The sequence below is a fragment of the Oryza brachyantha genome, chromosome 12, assembly GCF_000231095.2.
Source record: "Oryza brachyantha chromosome 12, ObraRS2, whole genome shotgun sequence".
Classification (NCBI taxonomy): domain Eukaryota; kingdom Viridiplantae; phylum Streptophyta; class Magnoliopsida; order Poales; family Poaceae; genus Oryza; species Oryza brachyantha.
The window spans coordinates 15,252,076-15,271,171 of record NC_023174.2 but is presented as its reverse complement, the minus strand read 5'-3'; the positions used below and the strand labels follow the sequence as shown (position 1 = coordinate 15,271,171).

At 40.3% G+C, this 19,096-nt stretch overlaps 3 protein-coding genes across 4 annotated transcripts; 1 reads left to right on the top strand and 2 right to left on the bottom strand.

Annotated features, from left to right (window-relative positions):
* The first annotated feature begins 371 nt into the window (after positions 1-371).
* LOC102716180 (auxin-responsive protein IAA30-like) lies at positions 372-5,598 on the top strand. The gene is made up of 5 exons (XM_006664108.3): positions 372-923; positions 2,958-3,166; positions 4,507-4,639; positions 4,821-4,882; positions 5,019-5,598. Exons 1-5 carry the CDS (start codon positions 619-621, stop codon positions 5,054-5,056), a joined length of 747 nt encoding a protein of 248 aa, XP_006664171.1. The 5' UTR covers positions 372-618; the 3' UTR covers positions 5,057-5,598.
* Positions 5,599-7,388: 1,790 nt separating this feature from the next.
* Positions 7,389-11,641, bottom strand: LOC102706527 (putative uridine kinase C227.14). 2 transcript variants are annotated; one of them, XM_015842924.1, is made up of 12 exons: positions 11,561-11,641; positions 11,249-11,394; positions 11,102-11,166; positions 10,375-10,452; positions 9,806-10,013; positions 9,699-9,729; positions 9,562-9,620; positions 9,406-9,479; positions 8,416-8,502; positions 8,175-8,236; positions 8,053-8,081; positions 7,389-7,734 (listed from the first exon to the last, which is right to left on the bottom strand). In XM_015842924.1, exons 1-12 carry the CDS (start codon positions 11,595-11,597, stop codon positions 7,642-7,644), a joined length of 969 nt encoding a protein of 322 aa, XP_015698410.1. In that variant the 5' UTR covers positions 11,598-11,641; the 3' UTR covers positions 7,389-7,641. The 2 variants fall into 2 exon arrangements, with proteins under 2 accessions (XP_015698410.1, XP_006664714.2); XM_006664651.2 differs by having other exon boundaries at positions 9,806-9,998.
* Positions 11,642-12,969: 1,328 nt separating this feature from the next.
* On the bottom strand, positions 12,970-17,526 carry LOC102706249 (F-box/LRR-repeat protein 17-like). Its single transcript, XM_040529586.1, has 11 exons — positions 16,984-17,526; positions 16,062-16,163; positions 15,432-15,576; positions 15,166-15,350; positions 14,973-15,077; positions 14,769-14,866; positions 14,450-14,688; positions 14,279-14,345; positions 14,094-14,179; positions 13,541-13,639; positions 12,970-13,413 (listed from the first exon to the last, which is right to left on the bottom strand). The coding sequence occupies exons 1-11, from the start codon at positions 17,484-17,486 to the stop codon at positions 13,348-13,350; spliced, it is 1,695 nt and encodes a 564-aa protein (XP_040385520.1). The 5' UTR covers positions 17,487-17,526; the 3' UTR covers positions 12,970-13,347.
* Positions 17,527-19,096: the final 1,570 nt, after the last annotated feature.

The window sequence follows — 19,096 nt, the reverse complement described above, 5'->3', positions numbered from 1 at the left end:
AGAACATATATTTTAAGCAGATGGAATATACATTTAATTGGAATTAGTACCAAAGCCGTCAATCTCTCTCACACACACATAAGTGGTGCACCCAATGCAAGTTGTAATTTGTAAAAACAAAAAATAGATAATTTTATTATCCTTTAGAAAGTACTAAAAATTATAAATATTTTCTAATATACAATTTTGGAACCTATAGATGCTACACTAAAATTTGAGCACATCCTTCTCCGTGTATTTTCTCCACGACTGTAAAATTAACACTAACCGGACCTGAGTAAGAATATAAATTTTGTGAGGGGTTTAGCCGCAAAAGAGGCCAGTGTCCATGCATTATCATCATGGCTCTATTATTCTACGCACCCATGCTGCTGCAGCTTGTTGCCATGCCATTATCATTTCTGCCCTCTCCCATCTCCATCCATCCCTTTTATCTATTTTGCATCTGCATTTCCATTGCACTCCTTTACACCACCGAGCTTTCTTTCTGTCTTGCTCCAAGAAAACTTTTAAGCCAGCTAGGGATTAATTGGTCGATCGATTCATCCATTGATCGATCGATCAGCTTGGGAGAGGGGGAGCTACGCTGAGGCCGGTGAAGTGGCGGCGGCGGCGGCAATGGCGGCGGACCTGGGCTTCGAGGCGACCGAGCTCCGGCTCGGCCTGCCCGGCGGCGATGGGGAGGCGGCGAGGAGCTCCTCCTCCGGGAAGAGGGGCTTCGCTGAGACCTGCATCGACCTCAAGCTGAAGCTGGAGCCGGCTGCCACGGCTGTGGTGGACGACGAGAAGGAGGAAGCGGCGGGCGAGGAGGACGTCGACGCGTCGCCGCCGGCGTCCGGCGGGATGAAGAGGTCGCCGAGCCAGAGCAGCGTCGTCACCGCCGCCGTTCAGCTTCCCGACCCCGGCAAGCCACGGGCTCCCAAGTACGTGCACGCACCACAGCTTTAATTCCTAATGCCCTTTTGCATTGCATGCATGCAAACTAATCTCTCTTCAAATCAATTAGTCAGGTTCATTCAAACTGCAACCAAACTAATCGTATATATATACACATCCTCTTCATGTCACAAATCTTGGCAAATTGAAAACCCTAATCCACCTCACATCTTCCATCAACACCAAGCAAACCTACAGTACTCTTACTTAGCTTGCTGAAGCATTTCATCATGAAAATCAGTTAATTACCAGGTAGTAGTTATTAATCAATATGTTCATCAGTTACAAATCGATATATGAACACCCATGCATGCATGAATCATGCATGAAAGCAGCTAGAGATCGATGCAAAACCAAACAAACTAACTTGTAAACTGCAATACCAAACCAAATCAATCTTAATTACTAAGAGAGAGGAGAGAAAACTAAAGAAATTTAGTGGTGTAGTGTATGCATGTTTTATGTATGGCTGGATCTAGGGAGGGACAGGTTAGTTCATGGGTACAGAGAGACATGGGCATGTTATGTGTGGGTCACCAGGAGACACTGCCTAGTGCCGACACGATAAAAGAAATAAAGCCACACTGCACTGCACTGCATTGCATTCTCTCTCTCTCTCTTATCTTTCTCTCTCTCTCTGTCTTTGTTGCACAGTTCTATCTTTTGTCCACATCACCATCATTTCCACATCGATCACTAGCCACCTATAGTTCTTGAGATGTTACTTCACACGATAAAGAAGGGAATAAATATTAGTTGTTGTGTGTATATAGACACACTGTGTACTAGCTGCCCATGCTTGGTTGCTTGCATTGGTTGATGTATCTTGAGAGTAAATATGTGTATTTATACATATGCATGGCCTACCATGCATTTTGGATCTGTCTACCCTGCTAGCTGCTCTACACACTTAACTGTCGAGAGTCTTCTATTCGTGTATATTAAATTTTATTTACAGGAGGAAATTAAAGGTAGATTGGTATAGTAGCCATTGATGCTGCAGTAGTATATATTTGTTTTATTCAAAAAATTATGAAAATATTATTTATTTTGCTTGTGACTTACTTTATTATCAAAAGAACTTTAAGTACGATTTGTCTTTTTTAATATATTTATACTAAATTTTTGAATAAGACGAATGATCAAACATTGTAACAAAAAGATCAAACATCTTACATTATAAAATGGAGGGTAGTATATGTGCGTGGGTTTTTTTAATTAACTGAAGAGGAATTGAAAATGTGATGCGAAATGTGGTAGATGTTGGGTGCTGAATTTAATTATGTGCATGAAGAATAGAGGAGAGGTAGGTTAGTTGCTAGCTTTGGAAGGTACATGTGTGCCACCACAAAAGGTTCCCCCTTTTCCATGATTTGATGCCCTTCCCAATAGTCTCATGGACCACTTGTGTTCACCTGTATAATACTAGTATATAGCTATATATGCATGTAAAAAAAGTTGGGTATATAAATTAGAAAAGGGCAATGTAATGTATTCAGTTGTAGCTATTTTAATAAGTCAAAATCTCATATGAATATATATATATATATATATAAATGCATAGATGTAATATAATATTATATTATTAAAATATGGCAAAAAGTAAAGCTATTGAGAGATGGTATATATGCCGGTTTGAAGAGCTTCTAGAAAATTCCCTGCTCATATTTTAATACTCGGTATATATATAGAATCTAAAAAATAAGCTAGCAGCAAGAAGCGCTATGTAACCTAACTTCTCCAATTTTTCAGTATCATTAGCTGTTGGTCAGAATCTTCGGCTCTCGCTATTAGGATTAGATGGTGTATAATTAGCTGGATATATGGATATTATTATAAAGCAACGTACTACAATATGTGAAAAATAGCACTGAACTTCAAGAAAGAAATAGATAAACAAACACTTATATACAATTAATTCTTTCCCAATATAATGCGAATTAAGGGTACCTGCAGAAAATTAAGAATATCAATTAACAAACCTAATAATGATGATGATTTTGGATGGATGGATGGATCAGGGCACAGGTGGTGGGGTGGCCGCCGGTCCGGTCGTTCCGGAAGAACATCCTGGGCCTGGGCCTGCCGGAGAAGAAGGAGAAGGAGAAGGAGAAGGCGTTGGTGAAGGTGAGCATGGACGGCGCTCCATACCTGCGCAAGGTCGACCTCAGCATCTACACCTCCTACCTCGACCTCTCCAACGCACTCCAGAACATGTTCACCTCCATTGGTACACACCATCTTATTTCTTACTTACTTAATTCATTCATTCATTCCAACCTATATAAATTCATATTAAACTATTTTATGGAAAATTACTAGTTTTACACAACTTATATTTATGCTATTATGTCGTTGGGGCGATTGCAATTGGTTTGAATCATTATTTCTGCAAATACCACTGGAAATTTATTTTTTTAAAAAAAATACCACCAAAACTATTATTCTAATGGTATTCTTACAATATAGAAAAAATAGTGGCAGTTTTACCCCCCAAAAAAATTATATTGTTCATGCGAAAATCCCGTGAAATTCTAGCGTCGAGCCTAGATAAGGCTTTAATTAGGGTATTTGTTATTTAGCTTTTTTTTTGTGTGTGTGTGCAGAGTCAAGTTATAAAGTTATTACTAGCAGCTAGCAAGCTTTGGTTCATGATGGTGACTTGGGGGTATATATGTGCATGATTGCATTTGGGGGCATTTGCATGTGTAGTGGTGGTCACCATGTGGTTTTGCCAAGGAGTGCACTGCATGCATGATTATTGATTTGCATCATATCCTTTGGTGGTGGTAGTAGTAGTAGTAGGTGTCTGCCTGCCCTGTCTGGCATAATGCCATTGTCTACTGATCATCTCTTTGCTAGCTAACACATGTACATGATGGAGATCACATATACTCCCTCCTCCGTTTCGCAGTATAATATTTTCTAGTATTGTCTAGATTCATATGAATGCTAATGAATCTAGACACATATATAAATTATATGCATTCATCAATGAATGAATTTAGACCAGGCTAGAAAGCCTTACGATATGGGACGGAGTGTAGTAATGCTTTTGCATTGCTACTTTGGTAACTAGCTAGCTCATGATCATGCAAGCATGGTGGCACATATATCTGCTTAATTAGCTACATATGTACTAGCTGATGGGGTGGTGGTAGTGGTACATTGATCATTGACATGTGCTGCCCTAATATAATCCAAGTGCATAATAATAATCAAATCCACATGTTGATGCGTGCTTCTTTTAAAAAGGAGAGGGGGAACCTATGGTATTGTTCAGAGAACCAAAAGATGTTGGATTAATTGGTCGGCTTTTTAGGTGTGCAAGTGTGAGGTTCGTTTACTGATTGAGCCTTGACACTTGCTTTTAATTAGTAGATATAGTAGCTAATTATCTCAATCGTTCTCCAATCCAAACTGAATTCTGAAACTCTGAACACATCTAGCCAAAAAAAAAAAAAAAAAACTGAACTAGCATTTTGTGTAAACTGCTAAATTGCAAACAAATTTACCCATATAAATTTAACATTTTGTTTCCAAGGCTAATATATGAATTGATTGCATCAGGAAACTGTGGATCTCAGGGGATGAACGGCATGAACGAGAGCAAGATTGCTGATCTGCTCAACGGCTCTGAATACGTGCCAACCTACGAGGACAAGGACGGCGACTGGATGCTCGTCGGCGACGTCCCATGGGAGTGAGTATCTTTCTACTTAATTAATTGTCTATCTATTAATTATTATCTATGTGTTTGATGTTAACCACCTAGTTAAAATACTATACTAGTCTGAATCTCTGATGGCATGTGTTCTTGTTCTGCATATGTACATGTGGTGTTCTGAATTCTGACCATTTTTCTGTCGAAATGGAAATTTCAGGATGTTCGTTGAATCATGCAAGCGCCTTAGGATAATGAAAGGATCAGAAGCTATTGGCCTTGGTCAGTGTAGTAATAAACATCTCATAAGTTTCAGATCAGCAGATCAACTTCTTTTTCTCTAGAGGCTAAATTAAGTTTGGTGTCAGTTACTAACAGAACAGAGCGATTCATGCATTTGTGTTTTGAATTGTTTCAGCACCAAGGGCAATGGAGAAATGCAAGAACAGAAGCTGAGGAAGACAATAAGGCCATCAAACAGATGGAATATCATCTGATGCAAGAACCTATCTATAGCTTCTTTTTTTTTCTTAATTGCAGCTTTGCTCATCTCTGTATCATACTCGCAGTCCTCTCCAAATCTCTGTACCTCCTGATCAGTGAAACTGTGAAAGTCATTTTGGTTGTGTGGTCAGTTCTGTTGCAGTCATTAAGTCCCCAAGTGTCATCTTGTCTTATACATAAGAAAGAAGCCAAGAACATGTACCAGTAGTACCTGTCCCATAATTATGTATTTTTTGCTCTCCCTGTTCTTCCCTTTCTCTCTCTATATATCTCTCTTTTTACCTTAATGGGACAAAAATGTAAAGGCACCCTGCTCAAAGGGACCTCAATGCATACTGTCCATCAAAAGCTTGTTTAATTATCATCATGCTGTACCCATCAAACAAATAATTATTACTGCAAGGTGTTAAGTGTTAATCAACTGTATTGTATGAGGATGGTGCCTGCCCCCTTCCTTCTATTAATAGTTTGATTAATGCTGCATTACATTGAAATATTGAATCAGTATAGGAAAGGAGGATTCAATTCAATGATGAGATGCTCTGTTTGGTGATGTGTGGGCATGCATTGCCATGACTAACTGGCTGGCTGAGTATGTTCTTTTTGTTTATAATATGGAGCCAACTGTTTAGAGAGAAGCATGCCATGTGCATAGCTATGGAGGCTTGTGTTCTTGTATACTACATTATTATCATCAGGGAAGCATCACAGCTTGCTGCATCTTTTGCTGTCTAGCAGTAGTATTTAAACAAATGTTTGGTGCATTGTGCCCTAATAGCAGGTACAATAGTAGACTCTAAGCCAGTTATAAATATATTTTAAAAAGATTAGAGATGAGAGATAAGACAGTGGGCTACTAATTTGTAGCTAGCTACAGCACGGGCTCCAAAACACAGCGTGTGTATGACATGTGGGATCATGTATTAATGCTTTGTAGATAACTATGGTATGAATTGGCTATTAGATTAAATATAGATGAATTGAAACTAGTAGATACTATTGAACTTGCTCTAATGCCATGATAAAGGGTGCAAGGTTGGGCCAAAGTTGAGGTGTTCTTTTTTTTCTCCCTGTTTTCTAGAGAGAGAGAGGTGTGGGTGGACAGGCAGCAAAATACTTGAAGTGCTGGAAGGTGTTTGCTGCCATGATTTTTGGGGGCTTTCAGCTGCACCCTCCTTGTAATGAGTATCTATCTTCTTCCCCAGCTAAAGGTGTTGCCTTTTGTCATGTTAAACTATGCACAAACATATTTTCCTTTGGAGATCATGTCTCCTTACAATCATGGCAGCTTTGAGTCTTTTCAAGGTGCAGCTTGTCCATCTTTGAAGACAATCTGTGCTGCTTTTACCAAGAAATAGTTGAGTAAATACATGTCACTCTAGCTATTGTTTTCTCCCAACGATGCAGCATCTTTTGATTAACTTGTCTATGTACATCGTCTCTTAGGAATGGGATTTTCTTCATTATTGATTCTACAGACATTTGTGCCTAAGAAGGTTTCACTTATCGTAATTGTTGTGACGATTATCGTGATAATCGCCCAAGCCGCCACACGATAACAATAATCATGTGAATTTTTTGAAAAAAAATACAAGAAAAATTCATGTTAGTATATCGTGATAATCACGACATATCGTGTGGTTTTTCGCATCAAAATTATGATTACCGATATCGCAAAAACCGTTGTGATTATCGTTACCGTCAAAACCACCATGATAATCGTCCAATATCGCACGATTATCACTCAATATCGTGCGGTATGACCACCTAAACCACAACGATTTATCTTAAAAATTTGAATTTAAATTTGTGCAATTCCTATACAATTATTAGCGATAATCATTTATCCACCAACGCACGGTTTTAGAGGGGAAACGATAAATGAAACCCTGGTGCCTAATGCTTGGGGCTCATATGTCATTGGTTAGTATTGCAAAGGATCTAAATCATGTCTCTTAAGGTTATACTCTCTCTCTCTCCATTTTAAAATAATTTCAAAATAAAGGACATACAGCAAACCCTTGATCAATGATTGTTCTATTAAGATATTATTTATATAGTATAAAAGCATAATCATAAGTGAATAATTTAAGATATGGAACTAATAAATTCATTTTATGTAAAAGAAATATAATATTATAACATAGTAGTAGTTCATTGGTCATAGCTTTCTCCTAGCAAAATAAAGTACGCAGTATATTTTGAAAGCGAGGGAGTATTGTTTCATCGAGCAACTGTATACCATGAAGTATAGAACTTACACACACAACTCTGAAAAGTAATATAGTTGATGCTGGACATTCTTCAGGAGTAGGAAAATTGTAGAGAATCCATTGTTGAATAATTATTCATCGAGTGTACAGCAACCAAACTGGTTGGAGAATGGAGATAAGCTTGTTCCATGTACAAAAAATCACCATGAAGATATGCATTGAGCTTATTGTATGTACAAAGATCTCCATGGAAACAACCGTTGGCAGTGTCTTTCTCTGGACATTATTAGAGCGGACATCTAATCAACAATTGAGACATGGACTCTAGCTAGACAAGTCCACCGATCCGATTACAAGGTCTGCTGTCTTTTTTGACTTGATGATAAGCTCCGCGTTTGGTCGGTCATTGTACGAGATCTGGTTCACATGATCAATTTCAAGATTATAAGAACATGCAGTATTCAGAAACTGGGGTGACAAGCATGACAACGTATTAGCATCTTTAGCTGAACATAATTAGCTGTAAATACCCACAGGACATAGCTATATTCATGATCAACCGATCCTAGAAAAGGCAGAGGGAGCCATTTTGGTTAAATGCTTAGATTTTTAAATCTAAAAGAACAGATCAATATTAGTATAAAACAGACTTCTTAAAAGGAAACTGCAGTGCAGTGGTTGGCATCCTTATGTAAAATTGAGTAATAGGGAGGAGAGCTGAAAGGGTAGAATTACCCGCCATGCTGCTACATCTGGCTCTTTTCCTGTCAAGAGGAACAAGACATACGAATAAGTTGGATAAATACTGAAATAATAATTCACTCCCCAAGAGAAAGAACATGAATAATAGGGCAAACCTGTGGCAACATGTCTCTTGAGCACTCTTTGCATGGAGACATCAATGTCAATGTCGATAAACCTATCAAGGTAAATTTTAACCATATAAAACACTGTTTTCTCCATTTCAAGATTTAATGAGAACTTAAAAATTATTATCCAAAAAAGGGCATTCTTATGTTGTGTTGTAGTAGCGAGCTTCATGGCCTCATGACATGATGAATTGTTATTGCTGTTATTGTAAAGCCCCTGCATACTCACCATTTCTCATCAAACAAGGCTCTAATGTCCCTCCAGACATCTTCTTCCAGTAATAGATAATTACCTTCGACAATCACTATTTTGTGCCTGCCAAAATCATAGTAATTAGCAACCAGCATGTTCTGCACATGAACTTAGGGTAAACTGGAGTGTTTAAAGTAAAACAGTTTTTAGTACGAGACATGCAGGCCATAATCTATTGGAAAAATGAAACATAACACAAAACTTCTCATAAGCAGGGGCCATGGCTCCTCCCAACATGCAAAATTTTGTGAACCACCATGTACTTTGTATTTCAAAAATTGATGTGAATTTTTTAGTTACAATTAATCAACAAGTGTATAAGTTAAATTCTACAGTCAGTGAACATGCTACAAAGATTCTTACTCTGTGTGTTTTTTTATTTTTTTTGGGGGGGTTGGGGGGGACCCCAAGGATTTATGTACTTAGTCCATTTAAAATTGACAATGTTACCTAGCTTAAAAATTCTAACTGATGATTTTGTGTACCTTTTGGTTTCTTTGCATTTTATATCTACTCAAAGATATTTTGTTATCTCTTTATTTTAATATAGTCATATGGATTAAAAAAGGTCTGCTTGTTTACTTGTCTTTCCAACACCTCCTATAGATTTTTCCTGCCTCCGCCACAAAGATATTTGCTTGCCACTATTTAAATACAGGGATACGATGATACGAAGTTCCAAACATGAGTATTCATAAAAAAATGGGTGATTAGCATGCAGTACCTGATAGAATATGATCTTCCACACATAATAATAGCAGCATAAGGTTCCAGTGTTAGGAAATGCTAAAAGTGAGTTGGCCTAAAAGGTTCTAGGGTCAGTGTGTAAGTGTTCAGCATCTGAACTAACTATATGAATAATTCAGGCATGTTTCATGTTTGAACTAAATCGAAGCAAGAAACTAGGGTTCAAGTATTCTGCAATCTACAAAGATAATATATTCTGGATCTGCAAAGATAACTCACTGCGGCTTTACAAATATGTCATTTTCAACTGGGTCACCAACACCATGATCAAATGATGGAGCATAAACGGAACCCTGCAAACAAAGATATTTCAGCAATCAGTCCAAATACAATTTAATGTGTTATTACCTTACATGATAGTAAAAATGATAGTACCTCTTCTCTTAGGGTCTGTAGGCATTTCAAAAACCGGGATGGGTCAAATGTCCATGGTGCTAAATTTATTGATTTAATTGTTAGTGATCATCGAAGAGTATATTATTGAAACCAAATAGGTGGAGAAAATCTCTCACCTCCTCTTCTTGCATGTGCTTCTTTTGGATCCTACAGTGACAACAATGTCAATGATTAGAGAAAACCATATAACATTCAGATATGGGTTGCATAGCAGAGAACAGACCTCCATTGCATCAAGTTGGGACCGATAAAGGTGGAAACCATCCATGGGAAGCATCGTGGCAATTTCTTCAGTTGAAATAAGTGAACTGCTATGATCATGCTTCTGGGACCAGCGATTATTAACACGTTGAACAACTTCAGAGGCAACTGTTGACTTGCCTGCACCAGGTGGTCCAGCAATACCAACAATGTATCTGTTGATAGCAGTACTGATAAGTGGTTTAAGTGGGGAAGTGGTTCCTAGAAATGAAGCTAACGTGAATCAATAGTGCTCCAAGAGAAAAGTCAAATACTGGGTTTATTCAGATTCAAATTGTCAATACAGTTGAGTGTGAATAGGTGCACCTAAGTGATGACTAATAACAATATTACAGGGTATTTTACAGAATGAAGATAAAATTAATCTTGCTCTAGTAGAAGAAGGTTGAAGGTCACAAGAAAAAATGAGTTCATTTATGTTTAACAAGACAGATTACAGCACATGCTTGATTTCACAATATTCAAAGGTTGAAGAAACATTATGTGCTAGTGCAGTAGGACCAAAATAACAACAGCCAGAAATCAGCTTACTTTGAGTCAAGATGTTCAATGTTCTTCAAAACGGAAGAAAGGTGCTCAGCCAAAGCCTCATATACCTCCTCCATTGACCTTCAGGTTTTAAAAGCAGAGACAAACTTTAATTTGCATGCTCAATTATACAGCTCAATGCATTCCCTAAATAAATTGTGCCCTTCAACTACTATGGATATAGCTCAGTTTAAACATTAAATGCCTATTACATCACATTTCCAACAACTTGCGGTTGTTTTTCATCTTGTAAACCTCCTGTTACTCATTTTACTCCAATATTCAGGTGTGGCCTCTCTCTCCCCAAGTGACCACTCTAAAATCTTGTGGTTTCTTTGCAGATTTACGACAATAATAGGTTTACATTGACTGGTGCGGAAGTAGAAAAACAGCTTCTTTTTCCTTGACTGGTGGCATCACCAAATCAGGTGATTTTCTTATGCCTTATATTTATCTATCTACTCTTAAGACAAGCATCATTTTTGCTCTTGATCTAGGAAGATACTGCATGGAGAAGAAGAAACTCGCTCACTGAATAACGCATGGATACAATTTGGCGAAAACTGAGAAGTAAAAAAAAGCAGGGAAACGCTATTGCTTTCACTAATATAATGCGCTATAGTCTCACTACACATCCACTATATGAACTGAGTAAAGAATCAAAGCTAAAGTAACAGTACTGAGTATGATTGGATCCTTAAACAAGTTAGTTGGAAGAGGTGAATTTTACTTGGCTTCAATCTGTGGAGCTGGAGCTGAAGCTGAAGCTTCTTGTCTCTGGTAGTGGCAAGCAACCTGAAGCAGCAGAAGAAGAACGAGGTAGGAGTCGATCAATCACAATCACTACAAAATTTTGCGTAAGAAAGAAGCCACTCACGACGATCTGGCCCTTGTTCCGTGTGGTAGCCCGGATGCTTCGCTGCGGCAATGCGAGGCGGAAGCCGGCGGTAGCACCGCCGCCGATCGAAGAACAAGGCGTCGCCATCGCCGCCGCCGCTCTGCTCCTGCCCGCGGACACGTACCCTGAAGAAGAGCCAGCGAAATTTAGCATCTAGGTGGATTCGTTCGCCGCGAATCAAGGTCGCCATCCACAGCCACAGCCGGAGAGAAAAGGGGTTGCTCCTCCCCGGCGGCGGCGAACCGAGAGATCGAGAGGAGAGGAGGGGAGGGGAGAGGAGAGGCGTCAGACCTCCGGCCCAAGCCGCCGCCACCTGAGCCGCCGCCATCTCCGCCGCTGCCGGCCGGCGTGAAGCCCTTCCTGGTAGTAAGTACGGCGGCGGCGGCGGCGAGTAAAGGGGGCGTGGGTCGTTGTGGTTTGGGCCGCCGAAATAGTGGTGGGCCTTTCTCCGTTTCGTGGGCCGCGCTCGCTAAACGGGCCGGATTCAAACCTGATTTGCGGTCCGGTCCTCACCATGAATTCGAACCAAATTCAGTCCCTCTTTGGGAGCTTCTGTCAGCCATAATTTCTCAATTAATCCCCATAAAAGCTAGTACCTCCGTTTAATATTATAAAATTTTCTAGTCTTATCTAAATTTATGTATATGTGTCTAGATTCATTAACATTTATATGAATCTAGGTAATGCTAGAAAATCTTAACAACCTTCAGCTTTTAAGTATCTGTGGTTTTATAATATATAAAATAAACTAGAAATCAAAAGCTGAAAAATAGACTTATCGTAACATTTAGCTCCCCTAAACAAGACCTCGATTCCAACTGTAGTGGACTTAGGTTGACCGCAGTTTAGCTTGTCAGAGGTGCCGCAGTTTAGCTTGTCAGAGGTGGATCTAATATATGAGCTGTGGGGTTCACTGCCCTATTAGATCTATGTGAGCTCCCACTAAACCATCTCTAAAATTTTATGTCAACGATAAATGGAAAGAGGGGCTAACACTATATCTAGTTTGTTTAAATCCCTCTAACATTATCTAGTAAATTGATCACTGGTCAAGACAACAGAAAACCATCAGCTCCAATTTTCGGTCTTATTCCCTTGTCTTAGTATAACCTTTTGCGTCAAATTTTTTTTTTCAAAAGTAACGATTAGTTATATGATAAAGTAGGTAAAAAATAAATAGGAGAATGTTTTAGTAATTGGTTAGGATAACAGCATCTATAAGAGATGTTTAAAATTGTTTCTTAAAACTGAATTTTATTAATTAGGCTAAAATATATATCTTTAACAGGTTACCAAAGACATGTCTAATATTTACACATGACTAAAATTAACTCACTTGTATCCTAAATTTGAAATAAAATACATTTTTCTAATATAATTTATTTATTTTAGATTTCTCGATATGTGTGTAATTTTTATACAGAATATTTTTTAGATGAACCCAAAAAAATAAAACATAAAATATTAGTATTCTCTTGAATACGCTAGTTGTGTTAAAAACAGAATTGAATCCTAAAGTTAGATATATTTTGACACAGATGGTGTAACTTTTAAGAGCTCTGTTGCAAACTCCTACCAAATTAAAAATCAACTGTTTGTGGAATCCCCACGAAAATTCTGTAAATTTGCAATTTTTTACTGGTCTATAATCAGCTTCAAAAAGTAAAGAAACTGGATGCAAAGAATCAAGATTGATGAGATGCAGTTATATAGTCTAAAACTCAATATTGTCAGAGTACACAACAGATCTAGGTTCTTATTGTTCTACAGGGGTTCATCAAGGGAAAGCCTTGCAAGTACAGAAAATTGAATGGTACAGAGACTACAGAGTACATTGCTACACAAATTCACACACATACATTGGTTTGATCCAATCCAATTCAATTCCAGTTGCAGTGCACTTAGATCGGAGGAGGCTAGAGAAAGCTCCATGACGACGACGACAATGTCAGGTCAGATTTTAGCTCAACTAGATTCATCTGAAGAAATGTAAAGTAGACTACAAGCTGACAGAACTAACTGCAATGGCCTTCTTCCTCACTCAATCTCGGTGGCTGCAATGGAGGTTATTCAACTGGCTAGCTCAGGTGGACGGTGCATTGGCTCCGCTTCAATCCGCCGCCCCATTTCTCCTCCTCGAATTGCTGAAACAACCACAAGAGTTTTGAGAGCTGATACAGCAGCAGACAGGAGGATGAACTCCAGAACGAAACCGTTGCTTGTGGAAATGGTGATCTGCTGAAAAAGTAGAGGTTTTGATTAGTGTTTTACCTGTTCGAGCATGAAATGTGGCACTTGGACACGTTTTGAACCATCGGCGAGCCGCTTGCATGGAACCCGAGGCTCTGCTGAAGCGAACTCATTCATAACCTGGCAAAAAGAAGGCATTTTATCAAGTTTTTCACATATAGATGTGGCGATTATAGGAGACCATGCTCTCAAAGTAATGATGTTTGATTATGTCCAGCGTAAGAGATTTGCTCCAGTCTCAAGGTACCGGTACCTCGTAGTACCAAATTGTTTTTGAACACATCGAGGTAACGGTACATCCTAATCAGCTAGATCCAATGGTAAAAAATAATTTAGTACCTCGAGATATTTTTTGTTGGACAGGAGCAAAATCTACTGGCATAAACTTCCTGCTGCCTACAGATGTGTTCGTGTTGTTATTTAGTAATCAACTGCTAAAAGGCTAGCACACATTTGCTTCTGTGGAGTGGTGTCTGATCTAAATTACTACTACATCCAGTGACCATGTATACGAGTCAGATTCATTACAAGGTAAACTGTCGATGCTTGACAAAGAGGATCATCAAAGTCGTACCTGGTTTCTGATTGCTCCAATCAGCATGTCGCGGCACCCAGAGGCGTGTACATCTTTCAAGCTTGGGCACTGAAGAAGCAACCGTTCTGCACAAATGTTCCCAACGCTGTTAGCACTTGCATTTTAGCAGTTTAACTCTGTAAATAAATATGGCATCTGCATTTTCAGGAAGAAGGACATCACACCTGGATGAAGATTTGTACACGAGTTGAGATTGAGGTCACTCAGCTCTGGACAATTTACATACAGGGCCTGAAAAAACAGAATATCAGTAATGAAAATGCAGCTTTACCATGGTTGTGTTTAGCAACCAGGACTATGGATGGATTTGATGGTAGCAAATTCTGGGGACTCACATCCAGAGCTGAACAACCCCAAAGGCTCAGTTTCTTCAGGTTAGCATGCTTTATAATCAGCTTTTGGTAAGTAGGCTGCTGCTTTCTCTGGACAGGTAATTTTGAACAAAATTTAATCCCTCCAAAAATTTCACCAAAGTACGATCTCTCAGCTTCAGGCTGTGAATTAGCACACAAGCTCTTGCCACAGTCCATGAGCTGAAGAAGTGGCAACTGTGCAGTAGCCACCTGAACCCCACCTATAAATCAGAAGAGCAAGTCTTACTTATTGTCTTCTTTGATTTTCTTTTAATCAATGGAACAAAGAAACAGAGCTTACCTGATGTGACATTTGGGCACAGGGCAAGGAGAAGCCTCGTTAGAGTATGAGGGAATGCCTTGCAGATCATCCCAAGTCCATTATCAGTAATGCTGGATCTGGAATTCAAGCAAAATAATTTCAGATGATGTTTTGGAAGAACATCCTGACAATATATCACCCAACTGATTTGAAGCAATTTGACATCACAAAACAAAGGCTTACCCGCTTAAATCGAGTAAATCCAAGCTTGCGTAAGAGCGAACAATAGATGCAACAGCTGCATCTGTTATTTTTGAACCAAGAATCAAGGATAGCACGCATAGGCCCCTGACAAAACAAGGAAATGTATGGTTGAACGATTGAACTCAAAAGACTAACAATTCCAGAAAAATGAAAAGCATATATTATAAAGTACCTGAGATTAGCACTCTCTAGAGCAAACACAGCTTCATTGCATAAGTGAATTGAGGATATGTGCAGGTTTCTCAAATTTGAGCAGGTACGACCCAGACTATCCATCAGACTAATCAGATCGGTAGAATCATTATTTTGTTGGGTAAACCCCAGTGAGAGCTCACTCATATTAGGACAGTTTATGACCTGCAAGAAGTTAATACCTCAATGAATTTATGCAACTGAAGATCAATTTAACTCAAAAATTGTGAGAGCAGGTTGTTTTACCGATTTTGAAAGCGAAGACAGGTCTGATAGCCAAAGTGTTGAAAGGCTCGAAGAGTTTATATTAAGAAAAGCAAGATTGCTGCAGCCATCTAATTTGAGAACCGAGAGAGATCGCTTCTCCGAGACAAACCTGGTCAGCTCCTCCCTGTGTGGACAAAACAAAAGTCGGTTCAGAGACAACTCAAGGCTTAAAATGCTAATTGAACATATATATATATATATATATACAGAGTTTCTTGGGTAATTTTTGAAATGTCATGTACTGTGACAACAAGCAAACAGTAAGACAATTGTGGCATAAAGCATCAGTCAGAATAATGTACATCTTTTTTGTGTAGGAGAATGATGGAAATCTTAAAGCATATAACACTAACAGAATAATGCAAATGGGACACTGCTAAAAACTACTACATATGTTTTATATTATAAGACTTTCTAGCTTTATTTATATTCATTCATTGCTGAATATATATAATTTATATACGTGTCTAGATCCATTAGCATCCATATGAATCTATACGATGCTAGAAAGTCTTACATTACGAAACGGAGGAGTAGCATATAGACATGCATTCCTACACAAGATGGAACAAAGCTATCGCATGAATTGGAAGTGATATTTCACCGTACCCTGTCATCCGGTTGGCTGCACCATCAGCCATGCTGATCTCCAGAGATTGCAAACTAGGGCAAGAAAACGCGACACATGCGAGCATAGTGGCATCAACGTCGCTGCATCAAATACACAACACAACAAAATCGTTAGAATGTCCCTCTCACATTAAAGAGAGTGAGCTATACATGTATGTTATAAAACATGTACTACCAGAAATCAGCACTCAGAGTATATCTAGATAAACCAGACTTTCTTTTCTTTTTCTCACTGTAGTAATAAGCAAACAAAGCAAAGAATTGCCATTTTGCTGGCTTTGTTCATGATACAACCCATATTTTTAGCATAGTTCGCAGGACGAAACACCAGATCTGCCCACTAATCCCCCAGTTTTGCCTAAATAACCAACAAAACGATATCTGAATCATCAGATCAAGCAAATCTGATATTCCAAACCAAAAATTGAGTGGCACGGCTAACCAGAATTCTGTACTTAGTGCACATAACAGGTCCATGCCATCTCTTGCACCAAACAGTATTCCATCATAGATGGACAAACTATCAGAATTCAGATCCCTGCTTCCTGCTCACAAATCCATCCAGATCCAGCCATCCAGGCACCGATCAAAGAAAGATCCATAGACCAATCTCAAGGCACCACGGTGAATCGATGACTGGATCTAATCTAACCAGGCACACGCTCAAAGATCCCACGAGCGAGAGATCTCACGGCACCAGATCAGATCGCACATCTGCACGCGGGAAACCATCCCTACCACATCAAGAACAACCCCGTGCTCTTCCGTTGGATTAGCACACGATGTCATGGTGAATAATTTTTTTAGTTTTTTTTTTGTCGTTTGATTCGTTAGTGGGCTGCAATGCATCATCGTGTTCCATGGCGCGCTCGACGGCGGATGATCCATGGGCGTTGCTCACCTTTCCATGCGGAGCACGAGGGTGGACAGCGCGGGGCAGCGCGGGAGAAGCGCGCCGACGGGGCGCACCCCGGCGGCGCGGAGGCGGAGCTCCTCGGCGGCGCGCCACACCCTCCGCGCGCACTCGCGCCAGCCGCGGCTGACGGCGGCGGAGGCCGCCACGCCCCTCGGCGGGAGCCGCCGCAGCACCTCCACCACCGCCTCCCAGGGCAGCCGCCGCCCGCCGGCCACCTCCACCGGCCCGCCCCGGTCCTCCCTCTCCCCCTCGTCGGAGTCCACCTCAACCACCTCCACCTTCACCCTCTTCGCCGGCGGCGGCGGCGGCGCCACCGCCTCGTCGAAGTGGAGCGCCCTCCTCGGCAGCTTGTGCTCCGTCCCGGCGTCCCCGGCGGGCGCCGCGACGGAGCAGACGTGGCCCTTCTTGGGGAGCCCGCACCGGCCGCAGTTGTAGCTCCCGCGCTTCTTGCCCGCGGCGGCGGCGGAGGAGGCGTCGGAGGTGGCCATGGGAAGCAGCGGCGTCGTGGAGGCGGGGGGATCTGGGAGCTCGGGGTAGGGTTCGATCTGGCGGGGAGGCGATGCGAGGCGGGGTGAAATAGAGGGGGGAGAAGAAGGCGGGAGATTGGGGGGAGGTTGGCGCCATTTTTCTGGCGCGAGAGCGAGCTCTCGTGGTGGTTTTTTTCCTTTCTTTTCCATTTTTGGAATTTGCGGGTTCGCGCCGGCGCGAGCGTGTGGGAGGGTTTTGGTGTGGTGGACTCGGTCCATGTGGTCACGAGGGTTTTGGGAGTACTCAACTTGTTGGTGCTGTACATGAGCCTCCAAATTGCCCTTATTTTTGGTAGAGTCACTAACACGATAAAGACACATAATTTTCTTAAAATGTTACGGTGTTACAGAGCTGCAAACCATCTTGGTCTTGAAAGCTGACCAAGCTGATGGCATGGATTAAAATTAATTGGTAGAGCCAATTACGATAAATTGGGGATAAACGGAACCTCGTCTTGTACATTGAACGGAAGATTTTCAAGATAGACATATGAAGGGATCTATACTCCATGAGAAAGACATATGGCTGATGGTACAAGCCTACAAATATTGATAAATTAGAACAAAATGTATAGATAGAATTGAAAAAATAAACTGCTTGGCTAATTAATTGTGCTGGATTGATGCCGTCGTTAATATAACCAACCGTAGGCGTGGCTTGGTCTTGCCTCCATGGGGCTTCTCCACGTATTAACAGGGTTAAAGTCTATGATGATCTGAGAAACCAGGGAAGAAGATAGATCAAGTTCGGACGGATATTGGTCATCCCATATCTTAAACCATAACTTTTAAGCAGATTCAAAACGGGTGTGGATGTTGAGTGGATTGCTTTGGATGATGGATATGTTGCGGACTCGACTCAAACACAAATTAAAATCATCAAGTGTGACATTTATATGCAATTAATACAATGAACAACGTGAAAGGGCTTGACGCGTCACCTTTGGGACAAGGAGCCAGACAACTAGGGTGATGGATGAATTAGGTTAAATAATGGGCTTCCGCCAAATGATCTTTGGGCTTGAAATGTCTAATTTATCCACAAAAATGACTACTGTATAATCCAACCAAAAAGCCAGATAATCCACATCTATTGAATTATCAATGCCATGTTTGCATTTGAATGTACATATCACTATTCGAATCCAGCTCCGTATCTCCTTGGAATCTATAAGTCCCTATCATATCCTCAACGTTAGGTGTTTTCAAAGATGATCAAATCGGATGATATCTACATGTTTTCACTCATACGAAAAACCATATACATGGAAACACGATAACTATCTATAGTTTGGATTTATTCGGTCAAACCAACTTATGTGGTCTCTAACCATCCATTGCTCGGTCAGATGGTCTCTAAGTTGAAGCTCCAAGTTCTTCTAAATTTGGCTAAAACTTGCTATAATTTAGTTTTAGAGTCAAATTTAGTACTCGCTTTGTCCAAGTACGTACTCGCTATCCAAAAAAACAACTTATAATAATGATCCTATACACCCAACAAAGGCAGATCTAGTGTGGAGACTCTAACCCTGCTCCCACTTCCTTACACGTTGGATCCCCATGGAGTGAAG

Bases quoted from the DNA above. Each gene is read 5' to 3' on its own strand.
- LOC102706527 (XM_015842924.1), bottom strand. From the start codon at position 11,597: ATGGCGGCGGCTCAGGTGGCGGCGGCTTGGGCCGGAG. The intron at 10,453-11,101 runs GTAAAATTCACC...TAAAACCTGAAG, and splicing joins GCTCCACAGATTGAAGCCAA to GTCAATGGAGGAGGTATATG. The intron at 9,621-9,698 runs GTGAGAGATTTT...CAATAAATTTAG, and splicing joins AGCACATGCAAGAAGAGGAG to CACCATGGACATTTGACCCA.
- LOC102716180 (XM_006664108.3), top strand. From the start codon at position 619: ATGGCGGCGGACCTGGGCTTCGAGGCGACCGAGCTCCGGCTCGGCCTG. The intron at 3,167-4,506 runs GTACACACCATC...TGATTGCATCAG, and splicing joins GAACATGTTCACCTCCATTG to GAAACTGTGGATCTCAGGGG. The intron at 4,640-4,820 runs GTGAGTATCTTT...TGGAAATTTCAG, and splicing joins GTCGGCGACGTCCCATGGGA to GATGTTCGTTGAATCATGCA.
- LOC102706249 (XM_040529586.1), bottom strand. From the start codon at position 17,486: ATGGCCACCTCCGACGCCTCCTCCGCCGCCGCCGCGGGCAAGAAGCGC. The intron at 15,577-16,061 runs GTACGGTGAAAT...TTGTCCACACAG, and splicing joins GCAGCCAACCGGATGACAGG to GGAGGAGCTGACCAGGTTTG. The intron at 13,414-13,540 runs GTAAAACACTAA...TGGTTGTTTCAG, and splicing joins CACATTTCATGCTCGAACAG to CAATTCGAGGAGGAGAAATG.